Source organism: Pogoniulus pusillus, chromosome 1 (assembly GCF_015220805.1).
Source record: "Pogoniulus pusillus isolate bPogPus1 chromosome 1, bPogPus1.pri, whole genome shotgun sequence".
In the NCBI taxonomy this organism is placed as follows: domain Eukaryota; kingdom Metazoa; phylum Chordata; class Aves; order Piciformes; family Lybiidae; genus Pogoniulus; species Pogoniulus pusillus.
Window position 1 is genome coordinate 17676864 of NC_087264.1, and position 21106 is coordinate 17697969.

General features: G+C 40.2%; 1 protein-coding gene across 2 annotated transcripts; it reads right to left on the reverse strand.

Annotated features, from left to right (window-relative positions):
* Nucleotides 1-1520: 1520 nt before the first annotated feature.
* On the reverse strand, nucleotides 1521-20557 carry GOLGA5 (golgin A5). 2 transcript variants are annotated; one of them, XM_064142612.1, is made up of 14 exons: nucleotides 20340-20557; nucleotides 19932-20157; nucleotides 19218-19807; nucleotides 15465-15686; nucleotides 14328-14547; nucleotides 13677-13800; nucleotides 12551-12754; nucleotides 11272-11442; nucleotides 10502-10630; nucleotides 8536-8634; nucleotides 6770-6995; nucleotides 5487-5592; nucleotides 4185-4248; nucleotides 1521-2902 (listed from the first exon to the last, which is right to left on the reverse strand). In XM_064142612.1, the coding sequence occupies exons 3-14, from the start codon at nucleotides 19783-19785 to the stop codon at nucleotides 2822-2824; spliced, it is 2214 nt and encodes a 737-aa protein (XP_063998682.1). In that variant the 5' UTR covers nucleotides 19786-19807; nucleotides 19932-20157; nucleotides 20340-20557; the 3' UTR covers nucleotides 1521-2821. The 2 variants fall into 2 exon arrangements, with proteins under 2 accessions (XP_063998682.1, XP_063998693.1); XM_064142623.1 differs by having other exon boundaries at nucleotides 20292-20557.
* Between the last annotated feature and the right edge of the window lie 549 nt (nucleotides 20558-21106).

Genomic DNA, 21106 nt, shown 5'->3' on the forward strand with positions numbered 1-21106 from the left:
TTGATGCTCTTCCTTTTCATCTTTTCAACTCTTTTAAGGTTATGCTTGATACCTGGAACAGTTTCAGCCCTAGAAGGAAGGAAATAGAAAAAGGACTTTTCTTCAGTTATCACATGATAACCTATTGTGCTCTCAAGATAGTGAAATAGGGCAGCTGGAAGAGAGATTTCTATTTTCTGCTATCTGTTATGACCCTTTATTTCTGGTGCTAGTCTAGAGCATGGAAAGATAGGCTTAGCATTCATAAAGTGTTTTTAACCCCCTAAATGCTATGCTGGTCTTTGAAGTCAAGGTAGTTCAATTACTCAGTAGTATGACAGTCCCTCAAGAAGAGACTTAGCAGAGAGAGGCTAACAGAAGCTTTGTGTTCACTCCAAAGCCATCTGTTTAGTAGGACAACCTCCTGACACCATTAGGAGCCGCTTGTTGGAATTGTGTCCTTATGTCACCTTTGACCCATAGCAGCAGCACGCTGCAGATCTATACAAAGCCCAGAGCTGCTAATCTGAGGCACGAAGTGTGTTGCTGTTCAAATCAAAATATGGCATTTGTATTCAGGTGAGCTCCAGCAGAGTCATGAGTTCTTGCAGTGCATCACATACAGCTTATAAAAATGAATTATGGGGGCAAAAATCCAGTGTTTAAACAAAAGCTTTAAGGAACAGTTCTGATTTACTGCATAGTTCTGGAGCAGTTTAACACCATAATAAAAGCTTTTCATTCTCTTCTATGCTTTAAAGAGAGCTTTAAAAGTGTTTATGTAAACTGTAGTATAGCCTTTAGTGGCACAGCAGCATGTTTCATCATCACATTACTCTCCACACTAAACACCCCGTTGTCAAGGCAAACAGTTCTGACCAGGAACTGCCTACGTTAGGATTCAGTTTGGTTGTTATCCTCACACCTTTTTAAGTTAGAGAATAATCAAGCACTCAAGCAGCTGTACCCTTCCTTTACAGATATCAAAAGAAAAAAAAAAAAAAAAAAAGAGGAGTTCAACACTATATAAGCCCAAACTGATACTGGGAACATACTTGAAAGTCAGCAGCAATCTTCCAGTGCTTTCCCTTGTAAAATGTCTAGCACAAAATCTGGAAGAACTCATCTATGATGTAAGGTTCTAGAAGCACTGTAGTACCTTTGGTAAATGAACAAAAAAAAAGGCAATTGTGAATTACAAGAGATGGTTTCTTAAAAAAAAAGTATCTTAAAAAGACAGGAGGAGAAAGCAAGCAAGAATGTGTGCAGCCCGTGTAATGTGAGCAAAGCTCTAAATCTGTAACACTAACAACATTCCCCACAAATTGTCACAATACACTGGAGCTTCCCAAGATTCAGTGGTTCAGATAGTTTATGTGAGAAAACCCCACATGTACAGGTAAAGACTGCACAGAAGTCCTTACCTGATCTCCTCCTATAGAAATCTACCCTCCAGGGTTCCAAAGTGGCTTTACTTTCAGAATCAAAAAGAAAACAAGCAACAGGGATTAGGCAAAATACAGCAAATGTGAGAGGGCAGGGACGGCTTACAGCAAATGCTCTTTATTACTTAGTTCAAGCAAAACATTTCAGTTTTCTCCACAAATCAAAGCAGCAACACAATCATTTGCCTACTGTAACATTTCCATAGGAGTTAGCATGACAAACCTCATGCACAGGACCTACTACTTCTGTGTGTTCCAGTCACGTGAAAACTGAACCATCTTCTCAAGAGCAGGAATGACAAATTGCTTTTAGTCATCTTTTCACCACTCAGCTTTGAGCACCACACAAAAAGAGAAGACATTTCTCAGGGAGAGAAAGTTACCTTGTATTATTGTGTGTTGCAGATCTGTAATGCCAGAATGCTGTGGTCTAACAACAGAACTATTACAGTAGGTTTGGTAGTATGGGGTGCACGATAACTATTTCATGAGGTTTATTAGTATATTTAGGAAGTGTTCAGACATCAGAAATTCTGTGTTTTGCTAGACTTTGTATAGAAAGAGTTTGACCCAAGTTTCAGAAAATAAATATATTGATGAATTTAAGATGTGATTAAGACACAGTCATGAGAAGTGTAAGAAAATGCAATTAAAATATATAAATTTCAAGTATAAAGCGAAAAACATCATTATTTCTAAAGAGCTGGAACCTCCTTTTCCAAACCCATCTCTCTTTCTCTCTAATACAGCTAAAATATCAGTCTTTAAATAGGCAGCACCACTCTTTGGCTGGCAGGGAAGATAACATCTCTTCCAGTAGAAGTATGAAGCTAAGAAGTCTGCATAAAATTTTATTTTTAAACTTATTTACAAGAAGATATTGCACCAATCCATTGTCCTTTTTGTCAGTTTAACATGGTAAGGAAAAAAGCCTATTATTTACAAAGGTTAAAAGAGAAAAGCAATAGAAGACTGAAATAAATCAGAAAGAACAAAGTTTATTTAAGTTGCTAAGTACAATTTATTACCTGACCATAGCCCACATCCAGTATGATCTAAAATATTTTGTACCATATCCATAATTTCAGAAATCCTTGCATTTCTCTGTAGGTGCAACCCTTACCTTTCACAAGGCCCACAAGAAGGTCTACATAAAATAAAGGCTAATCAGCCTTGCTTAACTAAATAGCTTTATTTCTCCAGGAAAGTGATGCTCCTTTTAGGTAAATTGGAAAAGCTATGTAGCATTATATATGTATTTGAAAAGTAGTGAGAAACCAGGCATGAAGGCTTTCGCTCATCCTAAAATCCACGAGGAAAAGTTTGCTGATGTTTCAGGATTGATTAAAGAATGCCAGTCTGAATGACACTAGCAGAGCATATGATGCTGTCTCAGTCTATCTGCCACTGGGACTGTCATGGTGCATTTCTGGGGTGTAAGTAAGTAGAACAACCATCACCCAGAGATGAAGCAATGCCTGAAAAATACAAAACAAAACAAAACCCAAACTTATCAGCACTGCTGAACATCATTCACAGTAGCAGCAAATGTGAAAGCTCAAGTTAATAAACCCTTGGTTTTGATACAAATAATTTTCTTCATGAACAGGAAGAAAAGAGAAGCTAGAAATTAAACAGCCCTGCACCTTTCCACAGCAGGCTGAAAGAAGAAATTGCAGGTAGGAACTGCTGTTTCACTGAGAACAATGGCAGCTGTTCCTGGAAATTCTGTCTGGAAGAATCATTATGCCTTTTCAAGCAATTCAGCAATTTCTTCTTCTCTTTTTGTTTTCCACTCATTTCGAAGGCTGAAAGGCTCAAGTGGAATATTTCCAAGCAGGGCAGACTGCAGATCTACCTTACCACTGGCCACTTTAACTGACAGACATCTGCCCTCCAGTGGAAAACGGAGGAATTTAATTTTTATCAGTTGCGAGTCTGGGTGAGCAACTTGCTACTACTTGCTTAAATCTCACAGTTTTTCTTGCTACGTTTTCAGCTACCAGAAATTATTGGTCCCTGAACAAAATGTGCAGTGCCAAATGTAAAAAAAAGAAAAAGCTACATCAGATGTCATTTTCCTAAATGCAGTGAACATAGGTGTAACAGGTTAATCTTGGCAACAAATCACTTTTCACAGAATCATAGAATCAAGCAAGTTGGAAGAGACCTCCAAGATCATCCAGTCCAACCTATCCCCCAGCCCTGTCCAATCAACCAGACCATGGCACTAAGTGCCTCATCCAGGCTTTTCTTGAACACCTCCAGGGACAGTGACTCCACCATCTCTCTGGGCAGCCCATTCCAATGGCAAATCACTCTCTCTATGAAGAACTTTCTCCTAGCACCCAGTCTAGCCCTCCTCTGGCACAGCTTGAGACTGTGTCACCTTTTTTCTGTTGCTGGTTGCCTGGGAGAAGAGACCAACCCCCATCTGGCTACAGCCTCCCTTCAGGTAGTTGTAGACAACAATGAGATCACCTCTGAGCCTCCTCTTCTCATTTTAGTAGTATCTCCTCTTCATATTTTAGTAGTACTCCTTTTAAATGTTATTTACACAAACACCTTTAAGCCTGCTAAACTAAGAATTCCTGGGAAAATCTGAAAATTGCCAAGCAACACAGCTCCCAAAATGCTGTTAAGTACTGTTTAGTCTGCTGTGCAATAAATACATTGAGGAGTTAATTATACAGCCATTTGAACACCAAACATCTTGCAGTTTCAGAAGTGTTATATAAAATGGGCTAAAATCTTACTCACCATGTAAATGATTACAAAGACTCTTGCTATGGGATACCTCCTTAGAAAGATTCCCAGACGAATGCTACACAAGCACAAGAGAAACAAACCCCAAAATGTGTGAGTTACCTCCAAACAATACATCCCTCTTTCTTTCATTCCAATCACCACAAGCTCAAAAATATCATCCAGTGTCATACACATGGCTTTGTTCCTGACTTGGAATTTTACTTAATGCATTCAAGATATTAAATGGGTGAGAAAATTCAGAACTCAGACCATTAATTCAGAGTTTGTGAAAAAGAACTAAGACTCAAGAACTGTGCAGGTGTTTCAAAATTCACAAACACGCTGTATGTATGGCAAGATTTGTTACTTGAGGAGCAGCCATGAATCTGTTAAAAAGTTTTAAGCAACTAAACCCTTGGATTTCTTAAAAAAAAAACCCACAGGTAACTACCACTCTTATTTCATTAGACTAAGAGATGCAAGTTCTCTGAGTTTCCCATCACAGCTCTACAAAGCATACTGCAATAGATGTGTGCCTAGTTCTGCCACTTATAAAACCCCATGTGCATGCTGAATTGAGTACAGTACTGCCAAATAAAGTTCAGTATTAAAACATCACACATGAAAATCGCTGGAATCTTGATATTCTTCATATGAAATTAAAGTACCATGGAAGTAGAAAGGGCATTCTACCAAGGTATCTTGCATTCAATGGATTAAAAAATATCACTTGTTTTCTGTTGGTACTTGATTCAAGTTTTGATGCAGACCTTTGTTGAGAACGTTAACTATTAGCCCAACTGCTCAGAATATCTTTTGCTGGATTCACAATTACTTTTGTTTACTAATTTCTCAAATAGATTGCCTTTCAAGGTAAGCAGCTGCACTGGGTCAGAACCCAGAATCTTGTCTTCATCAGGATGTTCCAAAAATGAGTAAAAGAACACATATAATACTGCTCCACTAACAGACTCTTACACTGTTTACACAGTCAAAACCCCTCAAAGTGAAAAAGGTAGAAGACGGCAAGGAAAACTGTTAGAGGTTTCTTGTATATAATTTAGTGGTTCTCTTACATCCAAATCTACAAGAGTGTCATTTAAATAGTGGATAAGAAGTCTCAAAATCCTAAGGACATTAATATAGGAAAGTGCAAGTAAACTAGGTTAACATTTAGTAATTCATACCATACTTAAGCTGAATTATTTTTCACTTTTAGCTTCATAGAAGCAATCAAAAACAGAAGCTGTGCCACTTGAAAACTGTGAAAGGATTCCAGTAATTACCAAAATGCATTGCCTTGGACACTCTTACCTGAACTGATCTATGCTACTGGCAGCTTTTCGAACTCTCCCATACATTCCTGCCACGTTAGTATCCACGTCGCTAAACAGGACAGGAACATTACGCATCCGAGCACCTATCAGAAGGGACAAACCCATAAAATCTCATCAGTGTAGAGCCAGCCAGGCTATTGTTCAAGGAAAACAAATCAACAGTATCAACAAAGCAAACACATACAAAACCAATATAAAAACATTGATTAATCTGCCTTGTTAGTATTGCTCTGCTGGGGGCAGAGGAGTGTGCTTTAAGGGAGGAAATCTGGATAAAAACAATCAGCATGTTTTAGTTCACTAGATGGACATTTTGATATTAAATTCTATCTTGTAATAATAATTCTGTTACTAGGTGTAAAATGATTGGTTTGACGCTGTCACATTTTCCCCATTTGCTTTAGTTCTTCTACAATAAAATAAACTGCATTTCTGATACTAATTTATACATTACAAAATTTTACACTTACATTTCCACGATGTATCAGCTTTATGTAAAAATACTCTCAGATAATGTTACCTTTGTGCTAACAGACTTAAGCCTTCTGATTTTTTTTTTTAAACAAGGCAAAAGGAAACACGTTTCAAACCTGCTTCTTCTCTATTTGTTTTAATAGGCTTTCATAAGCAGAGAAACAGAAGTCTGAATTCTCATTTTACACCTCTTGGTAATCTGTCCACTGCTTTTAAATTTTTGTACTCTGACTTCAAAAAGTAACAGCTCAAAAGCACAGTTCACCTGCTGAGGTTCTAGACCTACACAGTACAGATGAACCAACCACAGGAGAACCATCATATTTTGAGTTGCTTTCAAGAAAAACAAAGTCAGGAGGAACTCAATTTCAACCAGATTCCAATCAACAATCAGTGAGAAGTATTCTGCTCTTGCTCACCGCCCAAACACTTAACAAAAGACTCAGATCCTGCTTCTGACATTCAGTTTAAACCAAGAAGATTTATTTGCACCTATGACAGGATTTGTAAATATGATAGTTCCAATCATGTCACAGTATTGAGAACTCAAGATTAACATTGCTTTGTTAAGTTTAAAATCATTTACACACAAAAAGGAACGCCTACTTAACTATTTTTTATGACTCTGTCTGCTGTTGGCTGCATATGCTCTGGCATAAATAAGCTGCACATTTTCAGTGTTGTTTTTTCCTTATAAACTCAGACTTTCCCAGAGAGGCATTAGGAACTATAATGGCCTGAACTTTAGAATAGACAGAGTTTTAAGTGTTTTATTTCCCTATTTACCTTCAGCACCATCGATGCCTGCCATGTTAATAGAAGGTCCGTTACTGTTAGTGCCTTGGATAGCCTTCAGCTGTTGTTCAAGTCGTTCCAGTTGATAGACAAGTGAGTTTTTCTCTGTGCTCAGGCTCTCTAACATGGTTTGCTTCTGAATTAGGGTTTCAGTCAGCTGATGAAGGCGATTTTCTAATTCTGTCTGACTACTGCTGCTCAGAGTCTTGTTTGTCAGCTAAAAAACAAAGAAAAAAAAACAGAAATCAAAGTTCAGAGTCTGACCAACTGACATATGTGAACCCCTCGAAAACCTAAACCCTCCGAGACCTAAGCTAACCCATCACAGAGTTTCTACAGCATAATACTATTAAAATGATCACTGATGAGTGCTATAAAGAATATATTTAATTTTAGCAGTTGCTAAAACAAGATTTTACATGACAGAAAAAGATGTTAACATGTATTCCTGTTTTCCACTTCTAATAATATGATTACTTCTATATGATCATAAGTTTGATCACAAAAAAAAAAGTAATATGCCTCAGAGATGAGTTTAAAACTGCAGGCACGAGAATAGCAAGATAATCCAGTCTGGCTGTCACTTTAACAAAACAAGAGAGTAAAATGTTTTCAAGTGAGGAAGGAACAACTCAGTACAAACTGGCAGAATCTGATGCCATTCTACAGAAATGCTTGAATGAAAATGGTAACAAAGCAGGATGCGGTGCATAAAAATTGAGGAGTGCTGAGGCAGAAAACATGATTTTATGAGCAAACTGAAACTGCAAGGATAGCAAATAAAGACATGGCTCATGTCATTCAATTTGCAGAAAATGACTCAGAGCAAATGGGAATCTCCAGATCAGCCATATGGGCAATAGTTTGTCTGTTGACTAAAGCCTTGAGCCCCTGCCACTTGTAGCATCATATACCACAAAGATCACTAGGAACAAGCAGCAGTGAGATATCAAAGGTACAAATTAGATGCAATGCACCAGAACAGGTGCAGGCAGTCCTGAAGCAATTTTAACCAGAATCATCCACTAACACACTCAGAAATTTTTTTCTCACAAACCAACAATTTTCTTACACTAACTGTACAGCTGACCATAACCAACCCTAGAGGACCAATTTCTCTACATATACACCACTGTTCATTACACTAAGATAATTCACACAAAATGAGACCTATGCCTTCCTGCTGTCCAAGGAGACTGTGGGTGTTGACAAGTATCAACAAGGCTACAGAGGAATTTAGACTGATTCAAGGAAAACAGGTCAATAAACATACTAGTGGGACTTAGTAGGGACTTAACATCCCTAATTCTACTGCTGATGCTGCACTGAGTACAAGGGAGTGGAGAAAGTGGCTAGGCTGACATGGTGGCTCCATTGCCACTGTCTGAGACAGAACAGTGGGCTGTATGGCTGAGTCTGCAGGACTTTACTTCCATTCTCATGCCCAGTTAAAAGGATCTTTGCAGAAATCATGACAACCAAATCAAGCGCCAACAATTTTTTTCCAGAGGTCTAGTAGGGACACAGATTGATTCCAGACTCACTTCCCCAAGACAAAAGCACATACAATTATAAATTAGGCTACTTATTACTGCCCAGTTCCCTTCTTCTACTCCTTCCACTCAAAACTCTAGTCTGTATCAAAAGCAATGCAATGCAATCAACAGAGCCTTTATGTTTCTTTTGTACAAGTAATTTGATTGTTCTCACAACTGTTTTCATAACTGAAAGTGATAAAGTTATTTTCCATACAGTACCTGATTTCTGAGCTTCTGAATTTCTTCCTCTCTGTCTTTTATTCTGCTTTGCAAAGTATTTTTTGTTCGATACAATTCTTCTTCAGTATAATGAAGTTCCTACAACACATATCACAATCACAAGTAAGAGATTTTATATAGGTATATATTTTGAGAAATAGTCTCCTATCTGGAGTTTCACAGTAGAACACAAGGCAATATGTTGCCATCAAGTATAAACTAAAATTTCATCTTAGTTAAGTTTCTGGATAGGATAGGGAAAAATAAATAAGAGATGAGTATGAAGACACAATCTACAAAACTCTTTTGTGAAGACTCACCTAATACAAATACTAACCTAACAGCCACAATTTCACCGGGACTACGATTTATCTTCCTTATAGTCTGATAGTTCATTATATTGCTATCTTTAAATAGCATCACTTATGTAATAAACAATTAGGAAATACTTAGCAGGAGAATACATATTTCTTAAATAAACTTGTCAATCCAGAGTACTGTTTGTAGAAGTGTTTAAAATGCCCTGGCATATCTGTAATTCTGTATGACACAGATCTTCCTTTAAGGTTTGGGAAGAATGAATTTAATGAATGTGAAAGGGGGAGGAATATTACTAAGGGACAATTGACTAAATAACATATCCAACTATAAATTTTGCCATTCCCACGATTTAGTGGCTATTGTAATTCTCATTTAAAGACCTGTTATGCTTATCTTTTGAATTAAGACAGTCTTCAAACCACTGTTTAACTTCAGCTGTCAGTCACTAGAGAAAACAGATAATCCTGTCCTCCCTTCAGACCATCTGATGTCCAGGGGAAAACAACTCAGTCTCACAAACCTTAAAGGAACTCCCAGACAGAAGAGACAGTAATTATAGTAAGTATCAAGGCACAAAATTACATTAAAAGTAAATGTATGTCATCCAGAAGAATACTTCTGTTTCTGTAATAATTGATAATGTCTGGATGTGGGATTTTTTGGTTTTGGGTTTTTTAATACTAATTCACTTCAATTTTCTCTATGTAGTATTGATTCACACATGCCACTCAGAAGGAAAAGAGTAAAATACAATCTACCATCTGCTTTAGTATAATAAACATCATCAAGAGTAGACCATGACTTCTGCCTTTTAATTAGTTCAAGCTGCTATCACCTTATTAAAATGCAGTTTCTGGAAGGACAGATAATCCTATAAGATAAATTGTTCTGAGCAGATACAAGGCACTCTCCTGCTTTCCTCATTATTAATTCTCTTTACAAGAGCCTTTTCTTACAGTGAAATTTTCTAATGGGGTGCAATGCATTTGTCTGATTTCTACTGAGTAATAGGTTTGTTCCCAGTCATATGAGTTTGCCTTCCCCCTCCTCCCCTCTTTTTATCATAAAACTGCTTAAATCAAGAGAGAGTTTGCTTTAAAAAATACACAATCTGACAAAATCCATTACAGATTCACAGATTGCATTAATATAATTTTATCAGCAAATGTCTTACAGAGGAGTTTGGAAGTAAGAGCATTTAGATTCAGAACTGAGTGAATAATGTATAAACCGGCTTACAGAAGCACTGTTCTAGGAGCCAAGTCGTACTTGAGCACAGGAAATTTTACAGTAACCAATTTTACTATTTGAGTTGCTTGATATAAATAACAGTTACAAGTGTTACTACATCTCTATTGTTACATTGTTCCTTTGCAGAATTAAAGGTAATAGAATACATTTTGTGCACCCACTAAGGAAAAGTTTATTCTTTAATACATCAGCAAGATCTCTGCTTATTAGGAACTTCCCTAAGGCCCTGGCCATTGCTTAGCAATGATTGCACTTCGTTTGGCCTAGTGACATTCATTAAGCTTCTGGGGCTTCCTTCAGAAGATCAGACAAAACTCTAATGAAGCCAAGCACACTACTGATGATACCACATGAGGCCTAAAGCAAGTCCAATTAGTTTTCAAGATTTCTTCACCTGTTTTTGCCGTTCTAGCTCAGCTTCTGCCTCTTGCTTTGCCATTTTATGTGCTGCTATTTGTTCTTGAAGGTCTTGAAGCTGCTCTCTTACCGACTCAGCTTCACTCACCTGCTGAGTCTCCATATCCTGATATGAACAGAAACATTACCATTTCACCAGCATACAAACAATACTGCAATCTGTCACAGGTAACAACAAGAAGTTGTACCTGCAACACTGCTTCAAATGATAATTAAGATGAGATTATATTGAATAAATGACATTTGGTCATTTTATATAAAATATTTTTACCAATATAGTAATAAAAACCACATTCTGTGAACATTACAATCCTCTACTTTTTCCTTTCTACTGTCTACAGGCTAAAAATGTGTTAAAGCAGACTTACATGCAGCTGCAGGTTGAACCAATTACATCACCAGCTGGATTACAGCTGCTTCAAGGATTCATAGCCCTTGCAGAAAAGGATACAGGTGATCTCAACAGAAATCACCATGCTTGTCTGGAAATAAATGCTTTCCTCAGAAGGAGCACACAGTAGAGACGGAAAAGAGAAGTGGTACCTATCTTATTTTTCACACACAAGTGGTGAGGGAGAACATGGAAAGAAATTGGGTATCAGTAAGCACTTGTCTCACTAGGAGCAAAAATTGGCTCATTCTAATCCTAAACCAAACAAACGCTAGAAGCAGCAGCCCTCAAGTATACAAGAAACAATCCTTTGAGCATGGTTAACTTCAAATACATGGGTACATAACCATAGCTACCTGCAGTTCTGTTCTCAACTGTTGTATTTGCCCCATTAGTTTTTGTATTTCTTCTCTCTGAGTGTCTCGTTCATGCCTCAGTTCTTCTAATTCCATTGTGCTCGCAGTGTTGCTATCCAGGCCTTCAATACCAGAACCTTCTTTTAAGCTGTTTATCAACTTCTCTTTAGACTGAAATAATAAACCAATATATTATTTATTGCAATGTTTAACAAGTGCTCACCTAGAATACGCCAAAATAACTTTACTTTAAAATTCAAATATAAGCATAAAAACCTGCTTTATCTGTTCTATTAACCAAAATAATAATGACTCTATATACTTTAACATGAAAACGCTTCCCTACTGATAATTTCTCTTACTTCCTGCATGCCAGAAGATCAGATTTACTGAAAGCCTGCATTATCTGAAGGAAAAGTACACCTATTCTCACTAGTAGTGCCTGCAATGTTAAACATGTGATGAATAACAATTTTGGCTTTCCAGATACCATAAGAGAGTAGATACACACAGAGAAAGGCAATTACCCCCTTTCAGTCAACTCTTTCTCCTGCCAGCAATGCCAAATAAGAGCCTAATACAGAAATAAGTAACTCTTCTAGGTAAGAGGATGAACCATTTTATTCAGAGTCAACTTAATGTTAGGTTGACATTGACTTCTGATCTTATTATTTTCTTTTTTAATCAAGGTGATTTAAAATCTGGCCTTTAATATACTTGACTCAAAAACACTAGAGGTAAATATTGTAGGTTACAGCTATTTATCTGCCTAAGGCTGGACTCGTGGATGCAAAACATACAGACAGATGTTGCATGGTAAGTGAAATGGTTCCCTCAGATTCTTCTTTAAGTTCAGGACTTCCACTTCCATTTCACAGAATCATAGGATGCTTTAGGTTGGAAGGGACCTCAAAGATCATCCAGGTCCAACCTACTGCCATTGGCAGGGACACCTCCCACTAGAACAGGTCGCTCAAGGCCTCATCTAACCTAGCCTTGAACACCTCCAGGGAAGGAGCATCCACAGCCTCCCTGAGCCACCTGTTCTGGTGTTTCACCACTCTCACTGTAAAGAACTTCTTCCTAAATTCATTTCACTCAATCTGTAAACCTAAAACACAGAAAACACAGACTGGCAGCTGTTCTGTATAAGTATCACTATATATATATATATATATATATATATATTTTGGAACAAGACAACACCCCACACCCCCCAAAAATAGATTTGAAGCACAACACCTTATAGAAAAGTTGTATCCAACCAAGAAATGCTTACTTGCAGTATGCGAGTAGCTTTCTGTTTATAGTCTGTCAGTTCCTGCTTTGCAGATTCTAGGTGGTTTTTAGTTAGTTTGACTTGCTGCTGAAGGTCATCAGCTCGCCTTTTCTCATCCAAATACTTTCTTTCTGCTACAGTTATCCCTTCTGCCAAGTTCTGACGTTCTGCTTCCATTTTACTTAGACGAGCTGCAAACTCATTCTATTAGCAATAAAGAAACAATACTTTGAGTTTAAATACAGCCTTAACTTCAACTTAAAAAGGGAAAATGAAAATTTAAAAGCAACTACACATGACCCAGAATCCCATTTCCACCACCTCCTACTTTAAGATGCATTAGTGCTATGTGGAAAGAAATCCTGCTTGCTTAAACAAGTGCAAAACAACATTGGTAAAAACACACATTTCTTTCAATCACCACAAGTAATGAGAGAAAAGCAATCTTCTCATTTACCTTTATTTGGTAAACAAAAAGTAATCTTCACTCTCAAAAAATACTACCAAATGCAGTCTGTCATATTTTGATGTGCTTAAGAAAAAACCCAAAGAAACCCAGACAATGATAAAGATGCTACTATACATAATGAAGACGAAGATAAGTGTGGAAAGAAGTCCCAACTAATGCTGTACTCACATCTTCACCACAGAAGTAAGCATCCATCTTAAAATTCTTAAGATTACCTTTTCAAATTGTCTAACAAATGACTGTATATCAGCACAGCATATCACTGAGTTAGTTTTAAAATGTTTTAATGTTCAAGTCAGCATGAAAATACCCAGCAGCTTAATCTGCACTAATCCTCAAAAACTTTCCATCTCAAGAACCGTCTGAATGCATTCCAGTGTGGTCTGCTCCAGGTGATCCTGCTCTGGCAGGAGGGCTGGACCAGATGATGTTTCAAGGTCCGTCCCAGCCTCTGACATTCTATGATTTTATGATAAAGCTTTCAGTGTCACATTTTAAAAAACCAATTAGCATCACTTAAGAGTAGCTAACAGCACACCCTTTCATGCACTTAATACCCTGAACAGCACTGAAGTCAAGAAGAAGAAAGAGCTGTTAGAATCTCACAGATTTGGTCTGAAAAGCAGAATCTCAACTCATTTCCTCTTCATGCCTAACCTGCATTTGTTTGTAACTTTCTTGCTCTTGCTTCAGTGTAGAATCTGCATCACGAAGTCTCTCTTGGAGAGTCTGAAGGGCTTGATTTTGCAAACTGCTCCCCTCACTGTGGTCTTGTATTATCCTGAAAGAGTGACATATGCATTAACTGAAAAAAAGATATCTATTGGGATTTTTAGGTAGAAATATGACTACCTGGTTTTCAGACCGGCTTTGAAAATGTACCCAGTAAATTACTGAATAAGGTTGTCTACAGTTGAGGCCTGGAATTAATGACTCACATATCTCCACCCTGACCCAGAATATCAAATTGATGATTCATATCCTAGTGCTAATTCAGCAAAGTCTTCGTATTTGTAAATAAGCAAACGTATTTTTCAAGACAAAGACACTTGTCTTCAGGTCTTCAGCTCCTGGCTTCCAACAAAAAACATAAATATATGAAATGGATTCCAATAATCAGGTGACAATTGCCTCCATTTAATAAACATTTCCCTATTCCCACTGGCAGCTATGAGTAAACTGTAATCCTCGTATTTCAAATGCTGATACAATTCCTTTTCCCACTAGTCTATTCACTTTTATTCTTAGAGACCAAATTATCTGCCCTGAATTTTCAAGCTTATTATGATCTGCAGACTTATGAAGTACCGTGATTTTTCGCTCTTCAAAGCTTCCAGAGCTTCTGTCCGAGCACTTAAGAGCTGATCAGCTTCTTGCAACCGTACTTTCAGCACAGCTAGCTGTGAATCTTTGGCACCAACAGCTTCCGTCAGATCATCAACTCGAGCTTGAAGTTCTCTAACCATCCTGTCACTCCTTGAATGGTCAACATTCCACTTCTCAACCTTTTCTCGGGATTTGTTCAATTCTACAAAATAAGAAGTTCATGAAAGTAGGTGCTGCAGTGTCCTGTAAGCAGTCAGGATGCACATCTCATGTTTTTTAAAGAGAGAAATTAAATGCAACCAAGTCGAATTAACATCGAAACTTTATGAGCTACCAAGAAGTAACAAATGCCAGATGGGCTGTCAGCGCACAACCTGTAAAATTGTACAGGTGATCTCAAAGCAGGTATTTCATTCTGTGTCACACTGCAGATGACAAAGGATTTTACCTGCCCCAATCTTTGCAATAGCTTACTGCTGAATATCCCTGTGCAAGTAACCTTATGAAAACGTCTGCAAAAAGCTTCTAATTCAGGGGACACAGTCTCAAGTCGTGCCAGGGGAAGTATAGGCTGGATGTTAGGAGGAAGTTGTTCCCAGAGAGAGTGATTGGCATTGGAATGGGCTGCCCAGGGAGGTGGTGGAGTCACCATCCCTGGAGGTGTTGAAGAAAAGACTGGATGAGGCACTTGGTGCCATGGTCTGGTTGACTGGATAGGGCTGGGAGATAGGTTGGCCTGGATGACCTTGGAGGTCTCTTCCAACCTGGTTGATTCTACGATTCTATGATTCTAAACTCAATCTAAAGAACAGTAGAAAAATACACTGGTTTCAATCAAACATCACATATTAAACTTCAACAGAAATTAAAATTTTCTGGCTCTTGTGACTGCTTTGAAAAGAATGTGCATACATAATGGCAGGAGTTTGCTCAAGGCTTGAAGTGTTCAATTTATATTCATGACTTCAATATTATTCTGAAATCAATAATCATTTTGCTTGGTAAGTCACACATGCAGATTTAACTAGAAAGGTTTTATCACAAATAAAAAAACATTAACTTAGAAAGAGCACTAGCATCTTAGTGATGTGTTACAGTCCAGTTTCCAAACCACAGTACCTTCTTGTGTTTCTTTGGATCTCTGAATTAATGAAGCCATTTCTTGGTTTAAAGATTGAACCTCATTCCGCAGCAGCTGATTCTCCAGGCGCAGGTTGGATAGCTCATGTGATTTTAAATCATCGTTAGCTGAAAGGCTAGGATTTGTTACTGCACTTTGTGATGAATCCTTCACGCCATCCCCTTGGGTTCCCAGTCCAGAATCTGAACTGTCTGGAGTTTCTGTAGAGATGCAAGTTAGAACCAACACACATTATTTTTAAGTTGCCTTGATATAAACAGCGATTCCATGTTCTACATCTGTGGTTGAATACAGCAGCATCATAATAAGACAAAATAGCTTATACTTGAAATGGAACATAGAGTTGCTTCTCCCAAGGGACTTGCACAAAAATAGAACTATTATACATTACATATTGACTTCATGCAGCATTTCTGTCAATCCTGCAAGACAAGACATGAAAGCTATGAAATTAATGTCACATTTGGCATTTCAAAAATATTAATATGTTTTTATGACTATACTGCCTAGAGATGCCTTCAGAATCTGACAGACTAACAGAATAGAATCATAGAATCAACCATGTTGGAAGAGACCTCCAAGATCATCCAGTCCAACCTAGTACCCAGCCCTAACCAATCAACTAGACCATGGCACTAAGTGCCTCATCCAGGCTTTTCTTGAACACCCCCAGGAACGGTGCCTCCACCACCTCCCTGGGCAGCCCATTCCAATGGCAAATCACTCTCTCTGGGAAGAACTTCTTCCCAATATCCAGCCTATACCTACCCTGGCACAACTTGAGACTGTGTCCCCTTGTTCTATTGCTGGTTACCTGGGAGAAGAGGCCACCCCCCACCTGGCTACAATGCCCTTTCAGGTAGTTGTAGACAGTAATAAGATCACCCCTGAGCCTCCTCTTCTCCAGGCTGAACAGCCCCAGCTCCCTCAACTTCTCCTCATAGGATTTGTGCTCCAGGCCCCTCACCAGCTTTGTTGCCCTTCTCTGGACATGTTCCAGCACCTCAACATCCTTCTTGAATTGAGGGACCCAGAACTGGACACAGTACTCAAGGTGTGGTCTGACCAGTGCTGAGTACAGGGGAAGAATAACCTCCCTTGTCCTACTGGCCACACTGTTCCTGATACAGGCCAGGATGCCATTGGCTCTCTTGGCCACCTGGGCACACTGCTGGCTCATCTTCAGCTTACTATCTATCAGTACCCCCAGGTCCCTTTCCTCCTGACTGCTCTCCAGCCACTCAGTCCCCAGCCTATAGCGCTGCTTGGGGTTGTTGTGGCCAAAGTGCAGAACCCTGCACTTGGCCTTGTTAAATCTCATATACATAGTAACCAGTCAAAAGAAACTTTCTTCTGACTTTGAATTAAGATTTTTATTTCATGGATGTAAATTTGATTAAAAAAAATCTGTTCCCACCACTTTGATATAATTTTGAGTCGGATATCTTGATATCAAACCTAAATATGTAGCTCAGCCACATAGCTACATAGTTATCTTTATGTAAAAAAGCATTTTAAGAATAATTTCAAACATCACCCTACTTATAATTTTGTACCAGTAACACTATGAGAAACCAAGTTGCATGATTTGAAGCATGGTCTCTCCTTTCTCTAACGAAACAATAGAAGACAGATATATTCTGTCAAACTGTTAAAAGCTTTCTACCAATACAAACTCTAATTCTCAAGACTATGGAAACCAAAACACAGATTTTTATTTTCCATTTCTTTCTATCCTAGTGAGAACACTAAGGGAGGTTCTGGCAGTATTGTGAACAACAGTCCCTTGAAGGGAAGGAGGAACCAACAGCCTTTCCCCATCACACACAACCACTCTGTATTACTGCTGTGAAACTGATACAGTCACTGTAACAGTCTTGATTCTAGTGTGTAGGGAGATAGAAGCTTTCTAGCAGTGTTAGGACAGAACAACATAGCATACAATAAGCAAAAAAACCCCAGATGATCTGAAAATACTACTTCTTAATTATTTACGTTCCAGATGAGTAACTGCTGAAAATCCAAGGGGACAGACTCCAGTTTAGCTGTCACAATGTTGTTTACTTCACCTTGTGATCACCAACTAACCTGTTCCACTCTCCTTGTTACCACAACAGAAGCTCTTCCTAGCCAGAGCCCAGGGAGCTGAGGCAGATCATTAATTCCAAGTAACACGCTGACAAGTAGTAACAGTGACAGCTACAGCCCTTCTGCATTTTCTCAAACCCCTTTCCTATTTAAATGGTTCTGAGAAGTGTCATTTCCTTCCTTTTGATTAATTTATATGATTTATCAGACAATTTATCCTCATTACTTTGCCTGGAAAATTCAATAGATTAATGAAGTTAATGAAGAAAGAAATTAGTCATTTATAGCACATATTAGATTATACCCATGGCAGTATAAAAAGTACAACATTAATTGGTTTTGTCTGCAGCTAATGTGTCATAAAGTACTACAACAGATACTACACAAAACATTTGAAGAACACACACATCTGTACAATCAATTTTGAAAAGATTGTGCTCAAACTCTCTGTTGTACTTGCATGCTTCCTTATCTGGTGGCTCTACAATGTAAACTCTACTCAAAAATTCTCAGCTGAAAATTCAACAGGTCACACTGAGCAAAACAATTACATTCCTTAAACACCAACCAGCAAGCCCATTATTGCCAAGTCTAATGTATCTGAACTATTATTAGCACTAGTAATAGAACTATAATTAGCACTTGAAAATTGAAAAGTTAGACTCATAAATACAAAAATATTCACATCTTTGTAAATGATTCTTCTTTAAATGTAAAGCTATTTCAGAGTACTTAATGTATTAAGTGAAAAACCCTGGCATTTACAGTGCTTCACACAATCAACGTACTGAATAAAAAGTATTATTAAGAAATAATATAGCCATCTGCTTGAGTTGTGCAACAGCAAGGACTGATTATAGATTCAACAGTCTGACAGAGAAAACAAGATTCTGACGCTTCCCAGCCACATTATCCTTTTGCACTGACTTGATAACAGCCCCAGCTTTTGACCATCTGGCTTGAAGGCTCTTTCAGGTGGCTGAATTTACACTACATTAATGAACTACTAGCAGCCGTTTTATCTGTCTAGCTCTCTCCTGTCTTTAGAATCATAGAATCAACCAGGTTGGAAGAGACCTCCAAGATCATCCAGTCCAACCTATCACCCAGACCTATCCAGTCATAACAGCCTATCAACATTCAACTTCCCACTCTGCAGGACAACCAAACTCAACACCTTAGCCCTCTTCCATGGTGGAACAGTGAAAACCTCCCATCACCTCACATGGCACACTGGGCAACAGCCAACATCATCTGTCCAGCTGGTGAAAATCACTCACTCTCCTACATGGCAACAATAGGTAAGGACCACTGAGTGATCAAACAAGCATATCAGCCTCTGTGCTTCTAAGTGGGGATATATGGGGGGCTGAAGCAAGGTTAGGTCATAACTCAAGGAGGTCAAGGTGAAAAGCAGCAAGGAAGCAGACTAAAACCACACAAGACACAGGTATTAATTATGGAGCTTGTCAGGTCAGCAGGGTATAGAAGACTATCCCAGTGATGAAAAAAACGTTAGACCCTGCTGCACTCCACACATGCGACCACTAAATGTTTTGGCACATGACAAGAAAACCATTACCTAGCCTTATTGTTAAAAAAAAGGGTTCTAAATATCCCTACATTCATTATTATTTAACTACCATTGCCTTGGCTCCTTGTGGAATTATCTTCAGCAGTTTTTGCACTCTGTGTACTGGTAGACACAGAACTTATGCTTGAAGTCCGAGAGTGATTTTGAAGAACTGGTGCCTTGCTCTTCTCTGTTTTTTTAGAGTCCATCCTTCCATTAGGCTCTTTCTCTGAACTGTTGAGAAAATCAAATAGCAACTCATCATCAGGTTCTGACTTTTTTCTTCTCACAAAATGTGATGCAGCTCTGGGTGTGGATACATTTTCCACTGGAGAAGCAACCTCCGAAGATGTCCTACGTGCAGGTTTAACATTTGCTGTTCCTGCTAGGATTGTGGCCTTTTGATGCTTAATATTATCAGCTGCTGAAGAGATATAGGCTGCTTTGGATGCCATCTGATACTTCGGTTCTCCAGTATGCTTATGCAGCTCAGAATATTCATTGGCAGAGTCCAAATTCTTATGACCATAAACTGCACTGTTTGCTGTGTCTTTTTTGCTCAGAGCTGATGCAGCTCCTTGATCAACTCTGTTGAGGAGATCCTCTGCCTTTCCAGCAAGATCAGCAAGCCAAGACATGATGGATGGCTGGTGATAAACTCTAAAAGACATAGACAATTACATATCAGACTAGTGTTGACAAGGCAAGGTGTATGGGTTACCTAAACAACTGTTGTATTAATCTACGAGTGCTGTAATTACTTTAATACTTTTCTCCTACTCACTTGGTATTTTGCTGCTTTGGTAACCGTCTAGTCAGAGGAACTGCTCCCCAACACACTCTGCAGCCTGCTGTCCGTCGTTCGACGCTAGCACGGGGGACAGGTGCATGCCTTCATTTGCATCAAGGGCCTGAGAGACTACACCGGCGACGTGTCTCTCTCCCAGCTCCCGGGCAGGTCTTCAACCCGGGGCATGCTGTGCAGGGTCCCTTGGCCGAGTACACTCACACTGGGAAGGAAGAAGCACAAAAGTAGATGAGGCCGGGAGAAAGGGTGATTTTCAGTGGCCGCTGGCTCACTCCTTGCCCACCCTTAGCAACGCTGTCAGCTCCCGGCCCGGCCGTCCGGACCCCCCGCCCCCACCTGGCAGCCCTCAGGAGCGGCGGAGGCCTCAGGACAGCCGAGCCTCACCTCCTCCCAGCGCGGGAGACTTCCCGGCCCGAAAGAAGCCGTGAAAGGCGGAAGGGTAGAGGGGAGAGGGACGCCGGCCAGCGACGATCACATCGCGGCCCTGTGCCGGGCTCGGCGGCGCAGCAGCATCTTCCGGTAGACGTGGCTGCCTTCCGGGCCGCGGGGCGCAGGCGCAGGCAGCGCCGGGAGCCGCGGAGGTGGTGCGGCACATCAGGCTCCGCCCGGCGGGAGCAGCCTGGGTGGCGCGGCACATCAGGCTCCGCCCGGCGGGAGCAGCGTGGGTGGCGCGGCACATCAGGCTCCGCCCGGCGGGAGCAGCGTGCGTGGCGCGGCACATCAGGCTCCGCCCGGCGGGAGCAGCGTGGGTGGCGCGGCACATCAGGCTCCGCCCGGCGGGAGCAGCGTGCGTGGCGCGGCACATCAGGCTCCGCCCGGCGGGAGCAGCGTGGGTGGCGCGGCACATCAGGCTCCGCCCGGCGGGAGCAGCGTGCGTGGCGCGGCACATCAGGCTCCGCCCGGCGGGAGCAGCGTGGGTGGTGCGGCACATCAGGCTCCGCCCGGCGGGAGCAGCGTGGGTGGCGCGGCACATTAGGCTCCGCCCGGCGGGAGCAGCGTGGGTGGTGCGGCACATCAGGCTCCGCCCGGCGGGAGCAGCGTGGGTGGTGCGGCACATCAGGCTCCGCCCGGCGGGAGCAGCCTGGGTGGCGCGGCACATCAGGCTCCGCCCGGCGGGAGCAGCCTGGGTGGCGCGGCACATCAGGCTCCGC